The following is a 20,302-nucleotide window of genomic DNA, read 5'->3' on the forward strand; positions in this document are numbered from 1 at the left end:
GGTAAAAACTCTGGGTGCAGTAGATAAGCCAAATGACAGTACAGAGAATTGAAAGTGTCTCGAGCCTGCTTTGAATCTGAGGTACTTTCTGCATTGAAGCCTTATGGGAACGTGTAAGTAAGCCTCTTTTAAGTCCAATGTTACCATCCAAGCATCTTGTGAGAGCATTGGAAGAAGTTGTTGAAGTGTAAGCATTCTGAATTTTGGAATTTCCAAAAAGGTGTTTAATATTGAGAGGTCCAAAATAGGTCTCCAGGAGTTTTGTTTTCTTGGGACCAGAAAAAGTCTTGAGTAAAAACCTTTCCCCACCTCTAAAGGTGGAACAGGTTCTATGGCTCTTAAGGCTAATAAAGCGTCCACTTGATTTAAGGCCTCTGTCCATTGCTGTTTTGGCAGATCTGCAGATCTGGCCAACCGGAAGGCCTTGGCAGAGTGTGAAAGTGGAATCTGTAACCTTTCAAAATCACATCTAACACCCATTTGCCCTGAGTAATGTGAGTCCAATTTTGGTAAAAAAGAGAAAGTTTTCCTCCGAGAGGGGCATCCAGGAAAGGAGGACCTGAAGCCCAACAGAGGGAGTCATTGAGTCTGCTTTCTTTGGGTTTGGGATCTGTCTTCTCCCCTTCTAGGTGAAGAAGCAGTCCACTGTCTAGATCTGTAAGAGGCCTGAGCCTGAGACCGACCTCTGGAGCATCTATATCTTCCCCTTTGAGGCCTGTCAGAGGTGGGAAAAGACCAATTTTTGGAGGGCCAATTTCTGGAAAATCTAGGAGGCTGTATTTGCAAGAAATCTTTTACAGTCTGCATTGACTTGGCTTTTTCTTCCATCTTTTTAATAACCTCCTCAGCCTTAGACCCAAATAAGACATCATGCTGAACAGGGGCATCTAGCAATTTTGCCTTAACTTGTTCAGGTAAATTTTGCTCACGAAGCCAAGCATGTCTCCTGATAACAGTACCAGAGGCAGCCGCCCTGCAAGAAGCCTCTAAGGCATCAAAACCACAATGTAAACTATGTTTGCTAACCTGTTCAGTAGCATGCAACACATCCTGTAATTCCTTGTCCTCAGCACATGCAGGAAAAGTAGAAATCCTTTGTTTTAAAACAGATAAAAGAAACTGTTGATACTTAAACATGTGAAACTGGCAATTTAAAGCTCTAATAGAAAGGGTAGCTGAAGTATAAACCTTTTTGCCCCACCTATCCAAGGCACAAGAATCCTTTTCAGAGGGTATAGGATTCTTAGATGAGGCGGCCTTAGCAGCCTTGGAACCCTGCGAAATAGTTTCAGGATCAGCAGAAGGGTTCTTGAATAAGAATTGATGGGAATCAGGGACCCTGTAAAATCTATCAGGCTTAGAAGGAGCAGGCGGCATGGAATCAGGATTCAAGTTAGCTTCAGAGAAGGCATCATCGACAATGTCAAGTACAGGAGGAATAGCTAAAGGCCTGTGCTGAGGGAGAAGAAGAAATTCCCGGAGTCTCTTTTTGGAAGCAGAATAATCCTGACCTTCCCAATGAAAATGCTCCCTCATCTCATGCAAGGTCTCCCCAAAAGAAAAATCTTCAGGGGGGGGAGAGGCAGAGGGAACAGAATCCTCTGCATCTGAATCCTCATAAGGAGGAAAGGAGTAATCCTGATCAGAGGAAGAAACAGAAGATACAGACGCCTGATCAGAAGAATCATAAGGGATATCCTGTCTAGGCCTTTTCTCAGGAGGAGGGTGAGAGCCTCTAATCATAGTTAATAAATCCTCAGCCATCCGAAGTAATTGCTTCTGAGTCTTAGGAGCTGAAGCCGAAGAAGCTTGAGCAGAAAGTCTGGGTTTAACAGGAGTCTTTGACTTGGCTTTTGCCTTTGTGGAAATAGTAATGTGTGAAGGCCTGAAAACCCCCTCAGAAGCCGGTACCTGCACTGCGGTTCCGGACCCATCTGAAGGAGCGACGTCCGAAGGTCCTGCAGCAGACAAATTACTGGGCCTAGATGGCTCACCATGTGAGTCCGTGTCGGCCATCGGTTCTGAAGTGGCGGACGACAGGGGCTGCAAAAGCGCCTCACTGACGATCCGAACCCGGTTGGCTCCGGCTGCAAAGTATCCTGTTTGGACCTCGGAGGCCTGTCCTTGTCTTTGCGCTTCTTTTGTAATCCGGTAGTCGGTAAAGTATCCGACGACATCCTGTAATTAAATCGTCTACCGAAGTAATTCAAGGCCCAATTGTACCTACGCTTGATAGTGCGAGAATTAAACCTGGAACAGAACCGACAACAAGAAACGTCGTGGTCAGGGCCTAAGCAAGGTAGACAGTAAGAGTGGAAATCTTTATGAGGTATTTGTTTTCCACACGATACACAATTATTAACTTTTTCTGACATCGGAGGAGCAAGAAAAGTTTCCCCAACGGGGTACTTAGCTTTGAGAAGAGAAGTAGAAAACTTCGGACCGATGACAATCACACCATGTTGTCTTGAAAACGCCAACCAACAACTAGCGAACTGCTTTGCACCGCACGGCAAGAAAGACTGGAGAAGATGACGTCGGCTGTCAGCCTTATACCCGTGCGCTCTGACGTCAGGGTTCTAGCTGGTACAGCCGACGCCGGACCCAGACTTTGATATTCTGGCCGACCTCGGGCTGCCTGCCGGCAGGAGTACCCTACAGTTATGACTGCAACAGTGAAACACGAAGAACATCCTCAAGATCACATTAAATACAGGCAATCCAGGAACGAAACCAAAAAATCAATTTTACAAGACAAAAAACAATACTACTGTAATTTACAGACAGTAAATCAAAATAACCCTCAGAAGTTTTGGGCAGGTTTAAATAATCTACTACATCCTGGACAAACTTCAACCCCAATCTCTGCTCCTGATAAAACCCCTGAAGATGTTTCTGATAGTTTTAACCAATTCTTTACTGAGACAATTCAAGCCCTAGCTAGCCAACTACCTCCTAGCTCCCCTGGTCCTGAAAGTAGCACCCCTAGAAACATACTTGCGTTCAACTTCCAACCAGTCGCCACTTCACTTATCCGTACCTTGATCAAAAAATTAAAACCCACTACACTTTCTGCTGATCAACTCCCTGCCGAGTACCTACAAAAATCAGCTGATGCTTACCCCATCTCAATACTAATCAATCGAACCATAGTAGAAGCTAAAATTCCCACCATCTGGAAAATATCCTATGTAATCCCACTTCACAAAGGAGGCAGCTCTACTGAATTCTCCAATTATAGGCCAATAGCTATACTCTCTCCACTTGCAAAGATTATGGAAAAATGTATTCAGAGACAACTCATGCACCACCTAATCCAAAATCGCCTTATGGCAGACACTCAGCATGGCTTCCGCCCTCATCACAGCACTACTTCAGCCCTCCTAGCCTTTACTAACACCATAAACCATAATCGCAACAATAATTATATATCCTCAGCCCTCTTTTTGGATCTTTCCAAGGCATTCGATATGGTTGATCACCAACTTTTAATCCACACCCTGCAAACATTCTGTCTAGATACTGGAGCGCTCCAATGGTTTCAATCCTACCTGAATGGTCGACAGCAGGCTGTCCTCTGGCAGAACAGACTCTCTAACCTTCTACCTAACACCCTCGGAGTACCACAAGGCTCTATACTAGGGCTCTTGCTGTTCTCCATCTTCATTAATGACCTTTATACTGTCATCCCAAAAGTCAGCTGTATCCAATATGCTGATGACTCTACTCTGATTTGCTCAGCCACATCTCCAGTAGAGTTATGGTCAGCTACCCAGACCACCTTTAATACAATAGAAAACTGGCTTTCTGAACATCGCCTGATCCTAAATCCCAAAAAAACTAAAATGCTGTTATTTTCACCAACACATAGGTCTACCGCCTTCACCTTTACCATAAAATCAAATGATGGCACAATAATCTCCCCTGACCCATCTACAAAACTATTAGGTGTCATCATAGACAATAATCTCAAATTTGACCTACATGTTAACCAAACTATCAAAACCATCAATAAAAAACTAGGGTCACTTTACAGAATAAAAGCCTTCCTAACCCCTCCAGCTAAAATTTCCATAGCTCGCTCTCACCTTCTTTCAACCCTTCTGTATGCATCCCCTCTATTCTCGAATTTGAACAAGACTGTCCTTAACAAACTCTCAATTTGCTACAACCACATTGCCAGGTTTGCCACTGGGCTGCCTTTTAGGACACATCATTGCATCAATCTAAATCAGCTTGGATGGCTTGAACTACCTAGCCTAATCCAGTATAACCAACTGATTATGGCCTATAAAATCCTCTATAATCCGGACAATACTCCTGCACTAATATTATCACCCCGTATAACAATCCTAGACCGCTTCGATCCTCTAACAAACTACTAATTCAGACTAGCAAAATTAATAACACAGCCGGTGATTCTCTCTTTGCAAACTCTAAGTAGATCCTGGAACTCCTTCCAGCTGATATTACCTTACTTTCCACCTTAGGTCAATTTAAAACTAGACTCAAACAACATTTGTCACTTAACTGGCTATGTCAATGTATCAAGCCTGGCTAACTCGAATGTGTAAAAATCTGTTAACCAGTTTACTGTGTAATTTAATTTAATCCTGACTTGTGCTCAGGACTAACTGTAACCTGTAGAACTTGTTTAACTTGCTTACTTATGTAATCTCTGTAAATAGTCTGTTTGTAATATGTAATGCTGGTATTATGTAATGCTGTATCTGCTTACCCTTGGAGCTTTTCTCCCCGGGCCTCCTCTGAAAATGGACATGCATCCAGTCGGACTATCCCGGTCAACAAATGTAAAATAAATAAATAAATAAATAAATTTGAGGTTAAATAAAAGGTATTGAACTGGAAGACCAAAATACACATGTGCATGTGTGAAAAACTTTTGCCCTTTGTGGAACTGATATTTAACAATTAGAGAAAGTCAGGACAAAGTCTTACCTCCTCCTTCTTCCTTCCAGTACTGAGCATCAGTGTAGAACACCAGGCCAGGTCCACCCTTCTCCCATTTCAGCTCTATCTCCTCTTCATAAAGGCGCTCTTCTGTCCTTTCCTGATTTGTCACATCATCGTGCAAAGCCTCATGCCTTTCCCATTCCTCACAGGTGTCATTATCCTACAAAAGGACAATAAAATCTGTTGGAATTTTAAAGTAAACATGCACCCTTAGTAGCATCAACTGTACTTTATAACAAGATATACAGTCAATACTCTAGTGGTTCTATGTATTCTGTGGCACTAAGCCATGGAAGCTAAACAGATAGGGTTAACTATGTTTATTTCCTGTAACAGTCAATCTTCATGGACATCTAAAGTCTGTACATCATCATTTTCAGAACCTTTCATTGCCAAATATAATTACAAAACAAAATCTTCAAAGCTTTTTATCTAGAAAACAACCTCTCTGTTAGGAGTTTCAGACATCACAAACCATATTACAAACAGTAAGTAAGGATAGCCTCCCTTTTCTAATTTGTGTTTTTCTGAAAGGCAAGAAAGTATAAAACACCAAGCAAATTCCGTCCAACACAGTGTGTTGGAATGAAAGCGCTCAGTCTTGTTAATTAAAGGTTACTGTGCTAGACAGAATTTGCCTGGTGTTTTATTCATCTGTGGATTGGTACTTTGTGGGAATTTTGAACTGCATATTGTTTTAGAAGGCTAAGAAAGTAGATGGTGATTTGCCATACCCAAATTCCAGTACCCAATTGTTAAAGTTAGCCTATCATCTAAAATAATCAAAACAGAATACTTAAACTGGTCTACTGTCTTAGAGGGTTTACTGATAACTACTCTGCCAGTGACTGAAGTTCATGCAGGGACTAAAGTACTACAGGGCTGGACTGGACACCTAGGATGAAGGGGGCAATTATTACCTCTTCTATCACAGGTAGAAACCAAGACAACTAATAACACACTGTCTTCTTCCATAGGCTGGCTGCAACAACTGCTATAATCTGCATTCCATGGTTCAACTGATGACACCCAAGGTTAACAGACATACAGAAGCACAAGCAAGTTAGAGCAACCAACGTATGCTGCACAATGAGGCTGGCAAGGGGCAAACATGAAAATTAAAAACAAAAATTCCCAATAGCTTTCAACATGAATGCTCCCTGCAGAGCATAAAAATAATGCAAAAAGGGATGTGTAGTCAAAGTGAAAAGTAAAAGTAAAAATTTGGTATGCAGAGAAACTGAGGTACTTCAGGGAGTTTTAAAATATCCCCGAAATACATTTTAACAGTTTATTTTTTAAGGTAGCACAATACATTGGGAAATGGTCCTTCAATGTTATCATATTTTATCATTAAGCTAAAAGGATGGCATTGCATAAGGATAATTTAGGCAAAGTATTTCAGTATCCCTTAAAATGATCACGTTGCTATCTGCTTGAGAAATACAGCCTATATAACTGCCACAGTGTCTAGCAGTGCACAGTAGAAATGTAAACTGTACTGATTTTAATAATGTCTTAATTCCCCACTGAAACAGTACACATAGTAGCTGCAGGCTATATTACATTTATGGTGCATGACACAGCTGAACAGAAGTATGCTACTATGTTTTTCACTTGTTTCATTATAGCCCTTACTAGCAAGAGCAGAGATTACATGTTTGCATCGATAAGCTTATTAAAACAAGAATACAGATAAATGCATACACAGAAGTTTGAAATCTGGCCCACAAATGCATGCTGTGTTTTACAATAGTTGTTATCTTCAACTGAAAAAGTACAGTTGTGTAAAATCTTACCATAACAGTAGATGTCCTTCTCTTCACTGTTGGGAGTATTCATAACAGAATGGATCTCCTGCCATGGCTAACTCAACGTCCAGTAAGTATACCAAAGCCTTTAGTACTTCCAGGCACTGTATGTCACACATAGGCTCCCCACACAAAGTGCAAGGCATAAAGGTTACGTATGGACATATACATTCAGAAATGAAAAACCCAGGAGGAACAGAATGTCCCTAGGCACAAGGAAGAACATGGGTATCCTGAAGGAGAAAAGAGAGAAGAGACCCAAAGGTAGGAAGGAAAAAAGAAGAACAGGCTAGAGCAGAGGGGGCAGGATGAAGGGAGCAAATACTGCAAAAGCGAACAGAAGAACATCTACTGTTACGTAAGATTTTGCACAACTGTACTATGTCCTTCCATATCACTATTGCAGCATTCATAACAGAAGGGAGAGTACAAAAGCTCAAGAGGATACTGGAAGGAGGATGGCACTGAAGAGCCCTCCAGAAACCCATGCAGGATAGCCCTAGCAAAGCCAGCTCCAGCCCTGGAAATAACATCCAACTTATAATGCTTAGTGAAGATATGGACAGAAGAACAAGTAACAACCTCAAGTACGGAACTGGTATCCAGCTCCTTGAAAATGCACCAGAGGAAGCAACAGCCCTAGCAGAACAAGCCTTTACTGATGAGAAAAGATATTTGCCATGAAAAGAGAAACAAAAATAAACGGCTTTAAAAATCCAAGAAGAAAGGTCTGCTTAGAAACAGCTAAACCCAAAGACCTGGGATGAAAGGAAATGAAAAGCTGTTCAGAGATCTGTGAATAACTTAAGTTTTACCCAAATAACAGCTGAGCTGTCCATGCAAATCCAAAGTGTGAAGAACTTTCTCACTGGCAGACTGTGGAGAAAGAAAAAAATGAAGGCAGATGAATAGACTGATTAAGGGACAATTCATTAACCACCTTAGGCATAAAAAGGACTAGCATGAAGAGACACCCTGTCCCTGTAGAAAACTAAGAAAGGAGGAACAGCAACGGGAGCCTAACGTTCAGACCATCGTTTGGCCGAAATGAGAGGCAAAAGAACAGTCTTCCATGCACAATGCTGTAAGGAAGCTGAAGCTGCAGGCTCAAAAGGAGACCGAGTCAATTTTTCAAGAAGAAAACCAAGATCCCAGGAAGGCAGAATAGGCCTCCTGGGGGCCTGATATGAAGGACACCTTTAAGAAATCACTTGACTTCAAATCTACAGGCCAGAGGAGGAGTGAAGAGCAGACAAGCAGAAACAAGGTGAGTTTAACTGAAGAATATGCCAACCCAGCATGGAGCAGATCAAACAAATGAGAGAGAACCAGAGGAACCTCTGCAGAAAGAGGATCCTGATGGCAAGAGAGGCACTAGACAGAAAATCTCTATCATTTGGACAAATATGACTTCCTGGTGCTAGGGTTCCTGGCATGCTCCAGAACCCGAAGCATGTCCTCAGATAAAAAGAAATCTAAAATGGGATCAAAACCCTATCATCCATAGCTTCAGATGAAGAGTGGATAAGTGAGGATGGATAAGAGACACCTTTTCTTTTGTGAGTAGATCCACCTGCTGAGGTAAATTGTGGTGATTGCCCCTGGCCAAGTGAGAAAGAAAGGGAAACAATGCTGCCAGGGCCAAAAAGAGAGCCACTAATAAGATTTTTGGGACAATCCTGCCTGATCTTGTGCAAGACTCTCAGAAACAGAGGAAGAGGAGGGAAGGTGTACAGGAACATCCCCTTCCAAGGAAAAGACAGGGCATCCACTTTCCAAGCCACATGACTTGGAACTCTGGAACAGAAGAGAGGAAGCTGTCTTTTCAGAAGGGAGGCAAAAAGATCTATCAGAGGAATAGCACACCTATGGATTATGTCCAGAAACACATCTTGTGAAGTATCCATTCATCAGCTTGTGTGCTGGACCTGCTCAAAGAGTCTGCCACTAGATTGTGCTCAGAGGAAATGTAAACTTCCTGAAGAGTCACTTGATACTGGACAACTAGTCTGCAAAGAAGATAGGACCTTGTACCGCTTTGCTTGTCGGCATGCTACATCACTGTGGTACTGTCTTCGAAAAAGCTGAAGGGCTCAGGATAAATCAGTGAATGAAAAGCCAGAAGCAGAGCCCTCATCTCCTTTATACTGATGTGGTCTGACCCTCTAACCCATTGAAGTTAACTTACTGCATAATAGCATATTTAAACACCCTGTTACGGGCAAATGTTATAACTTCAATGGGTTAGCAACATGTGCTTCTTGTTATGTTGTCTATATAGCAACTTGTGTAGCATGTTCGTCTTTCTATGTTGGCATGACGACAAGAAGATTGAGGGATCGTATAGTTGAACACAAGTCCAATATAAGAAGACAGTGTGAAACAAATGCTTTATATAAGCACATAAAAGAACGTGGCAATACACATACATTCAAGTTTAGAGTTATAGACATGTTGACTAAAACACTAAGAGGGGGTGATATGTGTAATCAACTAGAAGTGAGGGAATATGAATGGATAGTACGATTGTCAGCAGACAATGAACCTGGTTTAAATGCAGCTGTTTCACTAAAAAGGTTGCAGCATAATAGTTTGAAATGATTACTTCATGAGAATCTGGTTTTGAAATGAGGTTTTTAAATATTTAATAACTCAATGTTTATGTAAAAATTTTTTATGGTGAAATATATGTATACATACATACATAATTTTTCATATATATTTTATATATTTTTAGACATTAAAAGCAAAGTTTGGATGTTGAGTGAGTGGATATTGAGTGTCAAGATATTGCACATTTTAATTATTATAAATATATGTATGGTAGAAGTTTGTAATTGTCATTTTATTTAGCAAAAATGTCAGTAAAAATGTATTAAATGTTGATGTAACTGGTCATATGACTTTGGCTGCAGGTCACGTGATGTGTGGTGGGTGTATTTAAAACTGAGTTTAATTGCACCTTGTGTTAATCATTGAAAAAGGGAGTTATCCCGAAAGCTTTGCGTTTGATAAAGGTGTTTTGCTTTTACTCAACTGTGTTCGTGTGTTTTGATCTTCAGTAAACTTGTCAGCAGTGATTTACGTTTGCATCAGTGTTTGCCATTTATTTGTTTTTTCAACAAATTGCAACAACCAATTTAAAAATATAACTTCCTTTGCAGCTACAATCAGTGGAAGTTATCAAGCCATTGTAATACATCAAGCTTCCTAGTCACATGGAGGGGGTGTGAAGAGTACTCTAAAAATAAACAATGCAGGGGATGTAGGTTGTACCTGTTGCTGCTTCTGTTATTGCACTTGGGTATTGCTCTTGTAGTTTATGGTATATCCATGTGTAATTACTGCGCAACCCACACACACAGTACTGAACAGTTTAAATAAAATTACTGTCAAAACAAGATATTTTTGTGGCGCTCTCACATTTGAATGACTACATTACAGTTTAACTGGGATGTGCGAGTCATGGAGAGCAAAATGAGAAGAAGGGCAGGATGCTTAAACATTAAGCACCACAAGGTTAGAGAGCACACTTTAAATGTTAAACCAGTCAGAGCTCTGCTGAGTGTGGTTATGCATCACAACTTAGCTTTAGGGAAGACATCAAATGTCTCTCACTCACTCTCCCTCCCTTCCTTCTTTTCTTTCTTTCCTTTCAATGCTTCATTAAAAAAAAACTCAAATCTACAAGATTACAGTATTCTCTTTCCACAGAAATGTAGCCATATTAATAAATAACCTTCAGTCAAGAACAGTGATAAGAACAGAATGTACTGTACATTTGAGCACAAAAACGTTTTGTTTGTATGGTACAAGGCTTGGGAACCAATGCTAAACAGACATGTAGAGACTTGCAGGCTTTTGGTACTATTAGGAAATACTTCAGACACAGTTAAATTAATTTTGTTTGGACCGATATGCAGATAGTCATATCAGTGCAGTCCTCAGAAGGCAGTACAGACACTCGAGAGTGGGTGCAGAAGTCAGGTAAAATATCCAGCATTCCGGAACTTTAATGATACTATTCAGGAGGAAAGAAACATCAGCACTGGTATCCAGCATTCCAGAATATTACAGTATTTTGCAGACAGTTTTAGTTTATCAAAGAAATCTGATTATTAATGCAGAAGACGGTTTCACTTTATTTAAGCAATAACCGACTATGTGGTGTGGTATATTGAAGATTTACCCACGATTGGTGTGGTTTAATCATGAGGGCAAAGTCTTCACTATACCACAACCACGGAGTCGGTTATTCCTATTATACAATGACATTATTTAAGAAAAAATACTTACTTTTCTTAAATAATGTCTTTGTATAACAGCGCATTACTGTTCTTCCACCGGTGGTGGTATACTGCTTCCTTGTGTTGATGTACTGCTCATGTGTATGGGACTTGCGTTCCCATGCATACCCAGTACATCAATGCTTTGAAACGGAAGCAATGGGGAAAAGAAAGTCTCCGTTTTTTTTTTTTTTTTTTTATTAAAAAAAAAAAAAGTTTTGGACATCTTATACCAATGGAAAAAAGATTGGGCGACCAGACCTTTTTCCGTTGGTATATTGTGGGATTTACAATGGGCATGCTGGGCAATCAGTGTGCACGTTTTGGAATATTAATGGGGAGTCATTGTAGAATAGCACTGTTATTGGAAACAGTATTTGGATCTTGTTGACACCTACCTTCGCTGTATATAATAAAACATACTTAACCAAACTACAGTATATACAAACTATTTCTGAAGAGTACAAGATTTGACCCATAAAGTAGTGACTGGGATCTGTTCAGCACAGTTCTGTGTAATTAACAGATAAAGACATTCATTAGAGTTTCTATTAGCTGTTTCTAGTTGTTTCATCTCATTTCTGTGTAATCAAATTCTTTCAATCACAATGAACCTATCTGCATTCTCATGTGGGTCCCAAAATAATTAGGAAGATAACACACGGATGGCAAATTAGGACAGTTACAAAAAGGTACACCTAGTACCATTCATTTCATTTTGTCTATTAATGATGCTTAAATTTGAAGTCTTTTTGTCCAGCAAGTCCTCTTTTTGGGGACCATCATCTCTCCCCTTTCCTTCAGGCTATCATCCAGACAGTTATGTTTTTTCTTACGCTTCTCTACAAGCTCAGCCTATCAAACATAACTGGTCAGGTTGCAAGGTCAAAACGCATGCGGGCTTAGTGGTTGAGGTCTCTGATAAACAGCTCCTGGGGTCCAGGGCTCAAATCTGATCTCTTTCTACTGTGTGGAACCTGCACGTTCTCCCAATGTTTGCATGAATTTTCTCTGGCTCTTCACTTTCTTTACAGCTCCCAAAAACATACAAGTTGACTGGGTATTCTAAACTGTCCACACATATTGTCTTTATCCTTGCAATTGCACCCTTGGTTGTAGATGAAAAAGGTCCATGCTGATCCATTTGCTTACCTGGACAACTGATTAGAAACTGCACAAGTCTCAGCCTTTTGAACTGCGTTTGCAGCAAATTGAGCCTCTGGTGGATCAGTACTGTATCAGACCAGGCTGCAAGCTGATGCTGGCCTCTCATTCCCACCTTCTCTGTCAAACACCTGGGTCGATCATGGGACATCAATGTTGCAGTCACAGATTTATCCCCAGCATACAACCAGAAAGAAGTCAAAGTCATTTACTGCTGTTTTACTGTGGATTTCACCAAATGCAACAGGTAATAGATTGCTGCATGTTTGCACTGTTGCTGGAAGGTTGGATCAAACAGGGCACACTTCCCAAAGGCCAACTGAACACTACAAAAGAAAGAAAGAAAAACTTTGACAGTTTACAAGTTGGCATTAAGCAAAATCTTAAAGACATTTTGCAAACTGCCACACTGTTCTATTTTGTTTAATATAGTTAACTTTAAAAAACAGGTAGACAGATAGTTTACAAGATACGTGGCAGCAATGGTGATGGCAGCTTGTAAACTGTCTGCCTGTCAAACTGTTTTGGTTAGCTGTTCTGTTCAAGGTTTGACAGTTTGCAAACTGTCATTAGCTAACTATGATCACTTACACTCAGTGAGAGGGGCCAAATGACAACATTTTCTTCCTACATCTAGGTGTGTGTGTGTGTGTGTGTGTGTGTGTGTGTGTGTGTGTGTGTGTGTGTGTGTGAGAGAGTGTGTGTGCATATGTAAACGCAAGTTTGCATTAACCACACAAACAGGATTTCTGAATATGTTGCGTAAAAAACAATGACTATATGTAAATACTAGGATCTGTAATTTTCACCTCTGTTGTACCACAGAAAATCCCATTTACTGTTAGCCACAATTCTGTTCACTTAGTTCTGTTGACTGTCAGTACCACTAGATCTATGACCTACTTTCAGAGGCCACTTGAAGGGCTGTACTTTGCAGACTGTCATGGGGAGTTAACTGGAATCAGAGGAAATTTTCCTATTATAGGTTTATTTTTATTTTATTTATTTATTTATTTATTTTACATTTGTTGACCGGGAAAGTCCGACTGGATACATGTCCATTTTCAGCGGAGGCCCGGGGAGAAAAGCTCCACAGTGAACAAGTATAATGCATTGAGATAATACATAGAACTAAAGAACAAACAAAACAAATTAGTTTCCTATACTAGAACATGCTACAAAGGAGATGTAGTAAAGTATAATTAGTTGATCATAAACAATATCCGGGATACAAAAATATTAATACTGCTTCTAGCATACCAATTCTCTTTCTAGACTAACCATTTCAGTTAAGAGGAGAGAGAAAGAAGTAAGAGCGAGGGGATGCGTCTAGGGAAGTATCTATACTTGTCTGAGAGAGGATTAGTCAGGACTTGAGCATTGACAGAGCCAGTGTAACTTTAGATGTTGATTTAACCTTTTTTTGAAAACGTATAGGGAGGAAGTGCAGGAAAGGCTGGGAGGAAGGGAATTCCATATTTTGCCAATGGCATTGGTAAAAAGTGAGTCACCGCCTACATTGTTTGCTTTGACTGTTTGAACTAGTAGTTTATTGGAGGAACGCAAACTACTGAGATTATTGTAGGGTCTTAAGTTATTCAGCGCTAGAGTTTTGTCAGGTTGGTTCAGGATTTTAAATGCTTCCATAAGTTGGGTCTGCTGTAGAAGGTTAGTGAGTTCTAACCAGCCTAGGTTTCTTAGGTTAACACAGTGGTGTGTTCTATAGGGCATTCCCGTTGCAAATCTAGCAATCTGATTATAGCAGCGTGTTAGTTTGTTTATTTCCACTGTTTTGAGATTAGTGAGTATAGGGGAGGCATACAGGAGGGTAGAGAGAAGATGTGAGCGGGCCATGGTCACTTTAGCTATTGGAGTTAGAAAAGATTTGATCCGGTATAGAGACCCAAGTTTTTTATTAACGATTTTGATGGTCCGATTTATATGGATATCAAATCTAAGTCTGTTATCTATGGAAACTCCTAACAGTTTGGTATAGGAGTCTGGAGAGATGACAGTCCCATTTTTGGATTGGATAGAAAAGGATAGAGGTGTGGTCTTTTGAGTGGGTTGGAAGAGTAGTAATTTGGTTTTGTTTGGATTCAGGATCAATTTACATCCTAATAGCCAGTTCTCTACTGTCCTGAAACATGATTGGGTTTTGGATAATAGGTTGTCAGGAGTAGTATCAGCACAGACTAATGTCGAGTCGTCAGCATATTGAATGCAGGTTGCTTCAGGGATGGCTTTATACAGGTCATTTATGAAGATAGTAAACAGAAGAGGCCCCAGTATAGATCCTTGGGGTACTCCTATGGTATTAGGTAGGAGGTTGGAAAGTTTAGATTGCCAGAGTACGGCTTGTTTCCTATCAGACAGATAGCCACAAAACCAATCTAGAGCTTGTTTGTCTAGTTGGAGATTTTCTAGTGTATGATGTAGTAGCTGGTGGTTCACCATATCAAAGGCCTTTGATAGGTCAAGAAATAGTGCTGAAGATATTTTTTTGTCATTTCGGTTCTGATTGATAGTGTCAGTGAAAGAGAGAAGAGCAGTGGTTGTACTATGGTGGGGTCTAAAACCATGTTGTGTGTCAGTTAGTAATTTATTCATGGTAAGATAGTGACGGAGTTGTTTGTGTATACACTTCTCCATGATTTTGGCCAATGGTGACAGTATTGCTATGGGCCTATAATTTGATAGTTCAGTTGATAGACCTCCTTTGTGGAGAGGAATGACATGGGATACTTTCCATATAGATGGGATTGTGGATTCTGCTATGGTTCTATTGATTACTATTGAGATAGGGTACGCTATGACATCTGCTGCTATTTGTAAGTATTCAGCTGGGAGAAGGTCTGCAGAGAGAGTAGTTGGCTTTAGTTTCTTCAGTAAAGAACATATATATGCAGTAGGGACAGGTTGGAATTTAAAGGTCGATTGTGACTTTTGTAAGTTTATAGGTTAAGTACTAGGCTAGCTGCCCTTGTAAGCCATTTTAAGCCTAGACAATTTCCTTTTTTGTGCTCGAAATAATCTGTCCCATTTGGTTAAAGACTGGCCTCACCCATTTCATGGTCAATAATTATATACTACCCCTAAAGAGAATAAATGGGATCATACCATAGATAATCTGAGGGGACCCTTGCATGGGATAAAACATTTAAAAGTTGCCTCTGTCCATTAGTAGTACAGGGGCAATCCTGGGGTAAATTTTCTGTTCCCATCCATGGATCTAAGTTTATTTATTTATTTTATTTTACATTTTGTTTACCGGGATAGGCTGACTGGGCCAGTGGCCCATTTTCAGCGGAGGCCCAGGGAGAAAAGCTCCAAAAACAAAACAAAAATTTTAGCAAAATACATAACAATTAGAACAGTAATCGTAATAACAGTTGAACAGTAATTAGTTGCTGCAGGTACAATGTCTACAGATTTTACCATTTTAAGTGATGACAAAATTCACTCCTATAACAGACTAAGTTTAAGGTGCAAAAGTGAAGAGGAGATTTAGTAAGAGGTTTGAGTTAGGGAAAAATATGAAGTAAAAGTGATGTAGAGAAGTTATCCAGGGGTGATACAGGAAGACAGACATTTACTATTTAGATTTTCTTTAAGGAGGAGTTTGAATTTGGATCAGAGACGTCCAAAGTTTGACAACTTGATGTGCGAACTCCAGGAAAAAAAAAACAAACAAATCAGTGGCCAGGTGAGTGACGGAGACTATTTTTCAGCAGGCTATGTCTATATTCTGACAGAGCAAGCTATATACAGAGATATATTTGAGTGTACAAGAGCAGTTAAAAAAAGAAAGTCATGAAGGAAGGGAGGCAGTTGTATTTTGGGACGCTAATAAAAGGAAGTGGGGAGGGAAGCTACTTTGAATAACACAGGTCTCAGTTCTGGTGATGGATTAACATCTACACTATAACAACAAAGATACTGCGCTTGAATGTGGGCACAAATTAACTTTGTTATACATGAACAGGAAGTCTGTTCCACAGGAACAGTATCCTCTGCAAGATACATCTGTCCTTAAAAACTAATAATGAAATATTATATTTTGTTTCTAGCGAACTGCGGTGGTGGTGCTGCGGTAATGTTGTCGCCTCACAGTAAGACATTGTCCTGTTCGATTCTCAGCTAGAGCGTCTTCTGTGTGGAGACATGCGTGAATGGGCGTATCTTCGTTGAAGGTTGTGTGTCAGAGCTGGCAACTCGGTACGTAAAAATCTACTGCGAATCACTAGCGGACCGGAGTTCCGCTGTGGCGACCCCTAACCGGGAAAAGCCGAAAGACACAACAACATATTTTGTTTCTAGCAAGTGTCACGGGATCTTTGACATCCATGTAAGTTAACAGCTCCTTAGGTAGATGGGATCTCACTTTAGCACCTCATCCTGTTTTTTGTAATCTTACACAAACTTTTTCATCTGCAGTTTCACGAACACTATCAATAGCTACTGTCTGGACTCTCCATGCTTACCTATGCCTATCCCCAATCCCAGCAAAAAAAGAAAGCATCAAACCTTCCATTTTCATTGGCTCACTATTTGGTATCACAATCAACACAACCTGGCATGAATTCTGCTTTGTACTGGCTGATACTGCTGATGTCTTTACACTACCATTTTAGTCTGCACGGTACCTCTGAGATTGTCAAGGTCCATAACTAGCCTCAAACCTGAAAGTCAGAAGGAAATGCAGGGTTCATCTACGAACTATTGCTAAACAATCAATCAATCAAAAACACTTCAGGCTGGAAAACTTCCTACAGGTAGTCTGCAAACTACCACTTGTATGCAATGTACTTCTTCAGGAATGCTAAGTTAGCCTCAAAATAACATAAGTTGATTATACAAATGGATTGCACATTTGAATGATGAAAATAAAGTCTATTTACACATAATAACTGAGAACTAGTATCCTAAGAGCAATATGTTTTCTGAGGAATAACACTATCAAAGGGCAATGACAATTTATTACAGCCAAATTTATATAAAATGAGATCAAACATGTGCCTGTAAGAAACAGATGATTCTAGAGAAGCAACATGCAACATTAAAGCCTTGATGGTTTGTTAAGCACTATTTTCCTGTACCCTATATTTACATTTGGTTGCTTTGTCAAGTACTGTTCTCTTGTACTGTATCTATCTATCCATCTATCTATCTGGTGACTGAGGAACATCCATTTAGGAAGTCAATTACATATACACATATATACATACACATATTTTAGACATGGGCAATAATGTTTTTCTACCCTGCCAACATACCAAAACGTTATTCCCATAATAAGTGTCCAGGTTGTTCTTAAAAATAACTAACATAGTGCTTGCTTTAATGTAATTTGTTAGTATATTCCATGCATCAGCAACTCTCTCACAGAGCCAATTACATCTCTAATTCCTATATAATCTTTTACATACATTGTCTGATGATTATACTTTTTGATAATTCTAAACATTCCCAGAGATAGTTGACTCTAAATGCCCTAATATACCTGAACAAGGTCTCCTCTTAAATGTCTACATGAGGACACTGTACAAGTTCAGATATTTTACGTCTTTTATAATAACTTAAATTTTCACATCCATGGATGCCCTTGGTATAATTCCACTGCACGCTTTCCAATATACTCATTCTTATCAGGTTTCCATGCTGTTAATCCACATTAACGGTTGGGTCTAATGTAACTAAGAAAAACAAAGATTTCATCATTTCTGATTTCCTAGACTTTATAAATCTTTTTATGCAAACTATAGTTCTATAACTATCATTGACCAATTAGTTGACATGATTAGTAAAACACAAAACTGGACCTACCCATATACCCAGGTCCTTAAATTAATTTACAGTTTTAATCACTGTGTGCTGCATTAAACATTCACCTTTCAATCTATGTTTCACAACTCTCAAATGATTAGTTTTTGATGTATTTATCAGCATATCATTCTCCTTGTGCGCAAATGGTCAAGTTTAGTCAAGTTCTTTTGCAGACGTTCCCTATATGTAACATGCAATCAGTTTATCTATTTTCAAGTCATCCACACACAGAATAATACGTTTATTAAAATAAGTAGAAATGCAGTTACATAAAAGACAGCTGCATAACTGCTTGCAGCACCTCACATGAAAAGGTAGATCTTAAAGATACAACCTAAACAAGTATGGACCTAGGACAGAACCCTGTGGGACACTCTGACTGTAACCAATAATTTCACTTGTCTGACTGTTGTATGATACTTGCCATGTCCTATTTGTAAGGCATGCAGCTATCCATCTTATCAAGAGTACATCAGTACATACTTATTCCAATTTATTTATCACTATTTTGTGTATGGCCCTATCAAATTCTGAAGTCTATATAAATTATATCACAGCACAATTTTTATTTATAGCTATTATTATTATACTGTTATAGAACATCACATTAAAGGTGGAATCTATTTACAAGACATGCATGCTGATATACGGCTTCTTCAAGTCCAAACCTTTCCAAGTCTAACAATAATTTATCCAAAATAGCCTTCTTCATTATTTTTCCACAACATGAAAGTAAACTTAGGGGGTCTATATGAAACTGGGTTTGCCCTGCTCCCCTTTTCCTTGAAGACAGACTTAACAAATGCACATCTCCAATCTTGAGGAATCTCCTAATATTTAAATGACTTGGTGAATGACAGATATAATGGTACAGCAAGTTGGTGCCAAAGTGTTCTCAGATCATTATTACTAATTCCATTTCCTCTCTATACTTTGTTTGGGTCCAGTTTGCTTAGTTCTTTTTCAATATAATCCAATTTAATTTCAGTATCTGAGGTTACCTGGATGTTACTATGACAAGTTATTACTCCCCTTTGTGGAATCAAACTGCTTTGCCTAAGATTTTACAAATATATCATCTGTTGCATCAAAGAATAAATTTTAGAATCTACACAATCTACCACTATATATCTATAATATGATTTCCAATTAAGCACAATATCTTTATATAAATTTACTTCAAAATTTTCTTGATCTTGTCTCATATTACATTTAGTCTGACAAGCTTGTTTATTTCAGTTTTCAAAGTTATACTTCAGCTGTTTTCCATTTTTTATACTTTTTGTCTGTCACCTTAATCCAAGTGTCTTTTTCTTATGTATGCCTAGGATCCTGATATTAAACATTTTTTTTTTGCATTCAGACAGTTTCTCTTTCACAACTTGCCACATTCCTTTTGCAGTTTTCCCACTTAATGCATCATTCCAATTAGTTTTATACAGTGACCAATTTACTTCCATATAGTCTGTTATTAATCTTCTGTGTATCAGTTTAGATTTTTGTTTGGGAGAATTATCTAGCAACAATTTAACCTTTATAACCCCATGACCACTACACATCAACAGTTGTAAAACTTGACATGAGGTAACTGTTATTCCCTAAACAATGCCTAGTATGTTCTGTTCTCTGACGGGCTTTTTACAATCTGAAGAAATTGTTCTGTCTAAACATATGTTGTAAATAATTTCCTTACGAATGCTGAAACAATATTATTCCAGCCTGTTTCTGATAAATTTAAGTCCCCAGCCGCTAAAGTTACACAATCTACATCACTGGTGTTATCACTGAACGTTATAATCATGTCGCATAACAATTTTTAGTCAGATTTTTTTTGTTAGAATGCTTGTTACAGTAAAAAAATATATACCCTGACAGAACTGATTTCTATTCATTATTCTTTAACCACGTTTAGCACACAACATTAATACTGAGACAATGTAGCAAATGTTCCAATAAAAACTTTATTATTATAGCAATAACCCACGCCTGGGTGTGGGTAATGCTGGATTTACCCACGGTTGGCGTGGTTTGGTCCCGGTGAAGCCCGAGGACCAAACAAAGCCAACCGTGGGTAAATACAGCATTACCCACACCCGGAAGTGGGTTATTGCTATTATACCATGACATTATTTAAGAAAAGAAACTATTACTTTTCTTAAATAATGGCATAGTATAATGCCTGTTTACTGCCCTTCCGCAGATGTCTGGCATCCGCGGCAGTTCTGATGTACTGCGCTCCTG

The 20,302-nt window shown here is 39.2% G+C and overlaps 1 protein-coding gene across 2 annotated transcripts in view; it reads right to left on the reverse strand.

Moving 5' to 3' along the window:
- The window catches only part of GPATCH3 (G-patch domain containing 3), a 378,974-nt gene that overhangs the window by 248,045 nt on the left and 110,627 nt on the right, over nt 1-20,302 (reverse strand). For both annotated transcript variants that reach the window (XM_044084171.1, XM_044084163.1), the window contains exon 3: nt 4,960-5,134. In XM_044084171.1, the coding sequence (XP_043940106.1) occupies nt 4,960-5,134 (175 nt within the window). The remainder of the gene's footprint in view (nt 1-4,959; nt 5,135-20,302) is intronic.

This window comes from Protopterus annectens, chromosome 1.part1 (genome assembly GCF_019279795.1).
Source record: "Protopterus annectens isolate FY-2018-M chromosome 1.part1, PAN1.0, whole genome shotgun sequence".
In the NCBI taxonomy this organism is placed as follows: domain Eukaryota; kingdom Metazoa; phylum Chordata; order Ceratodontiformes; family Protopteridae; genus Protopterus; species Protopterus annectens.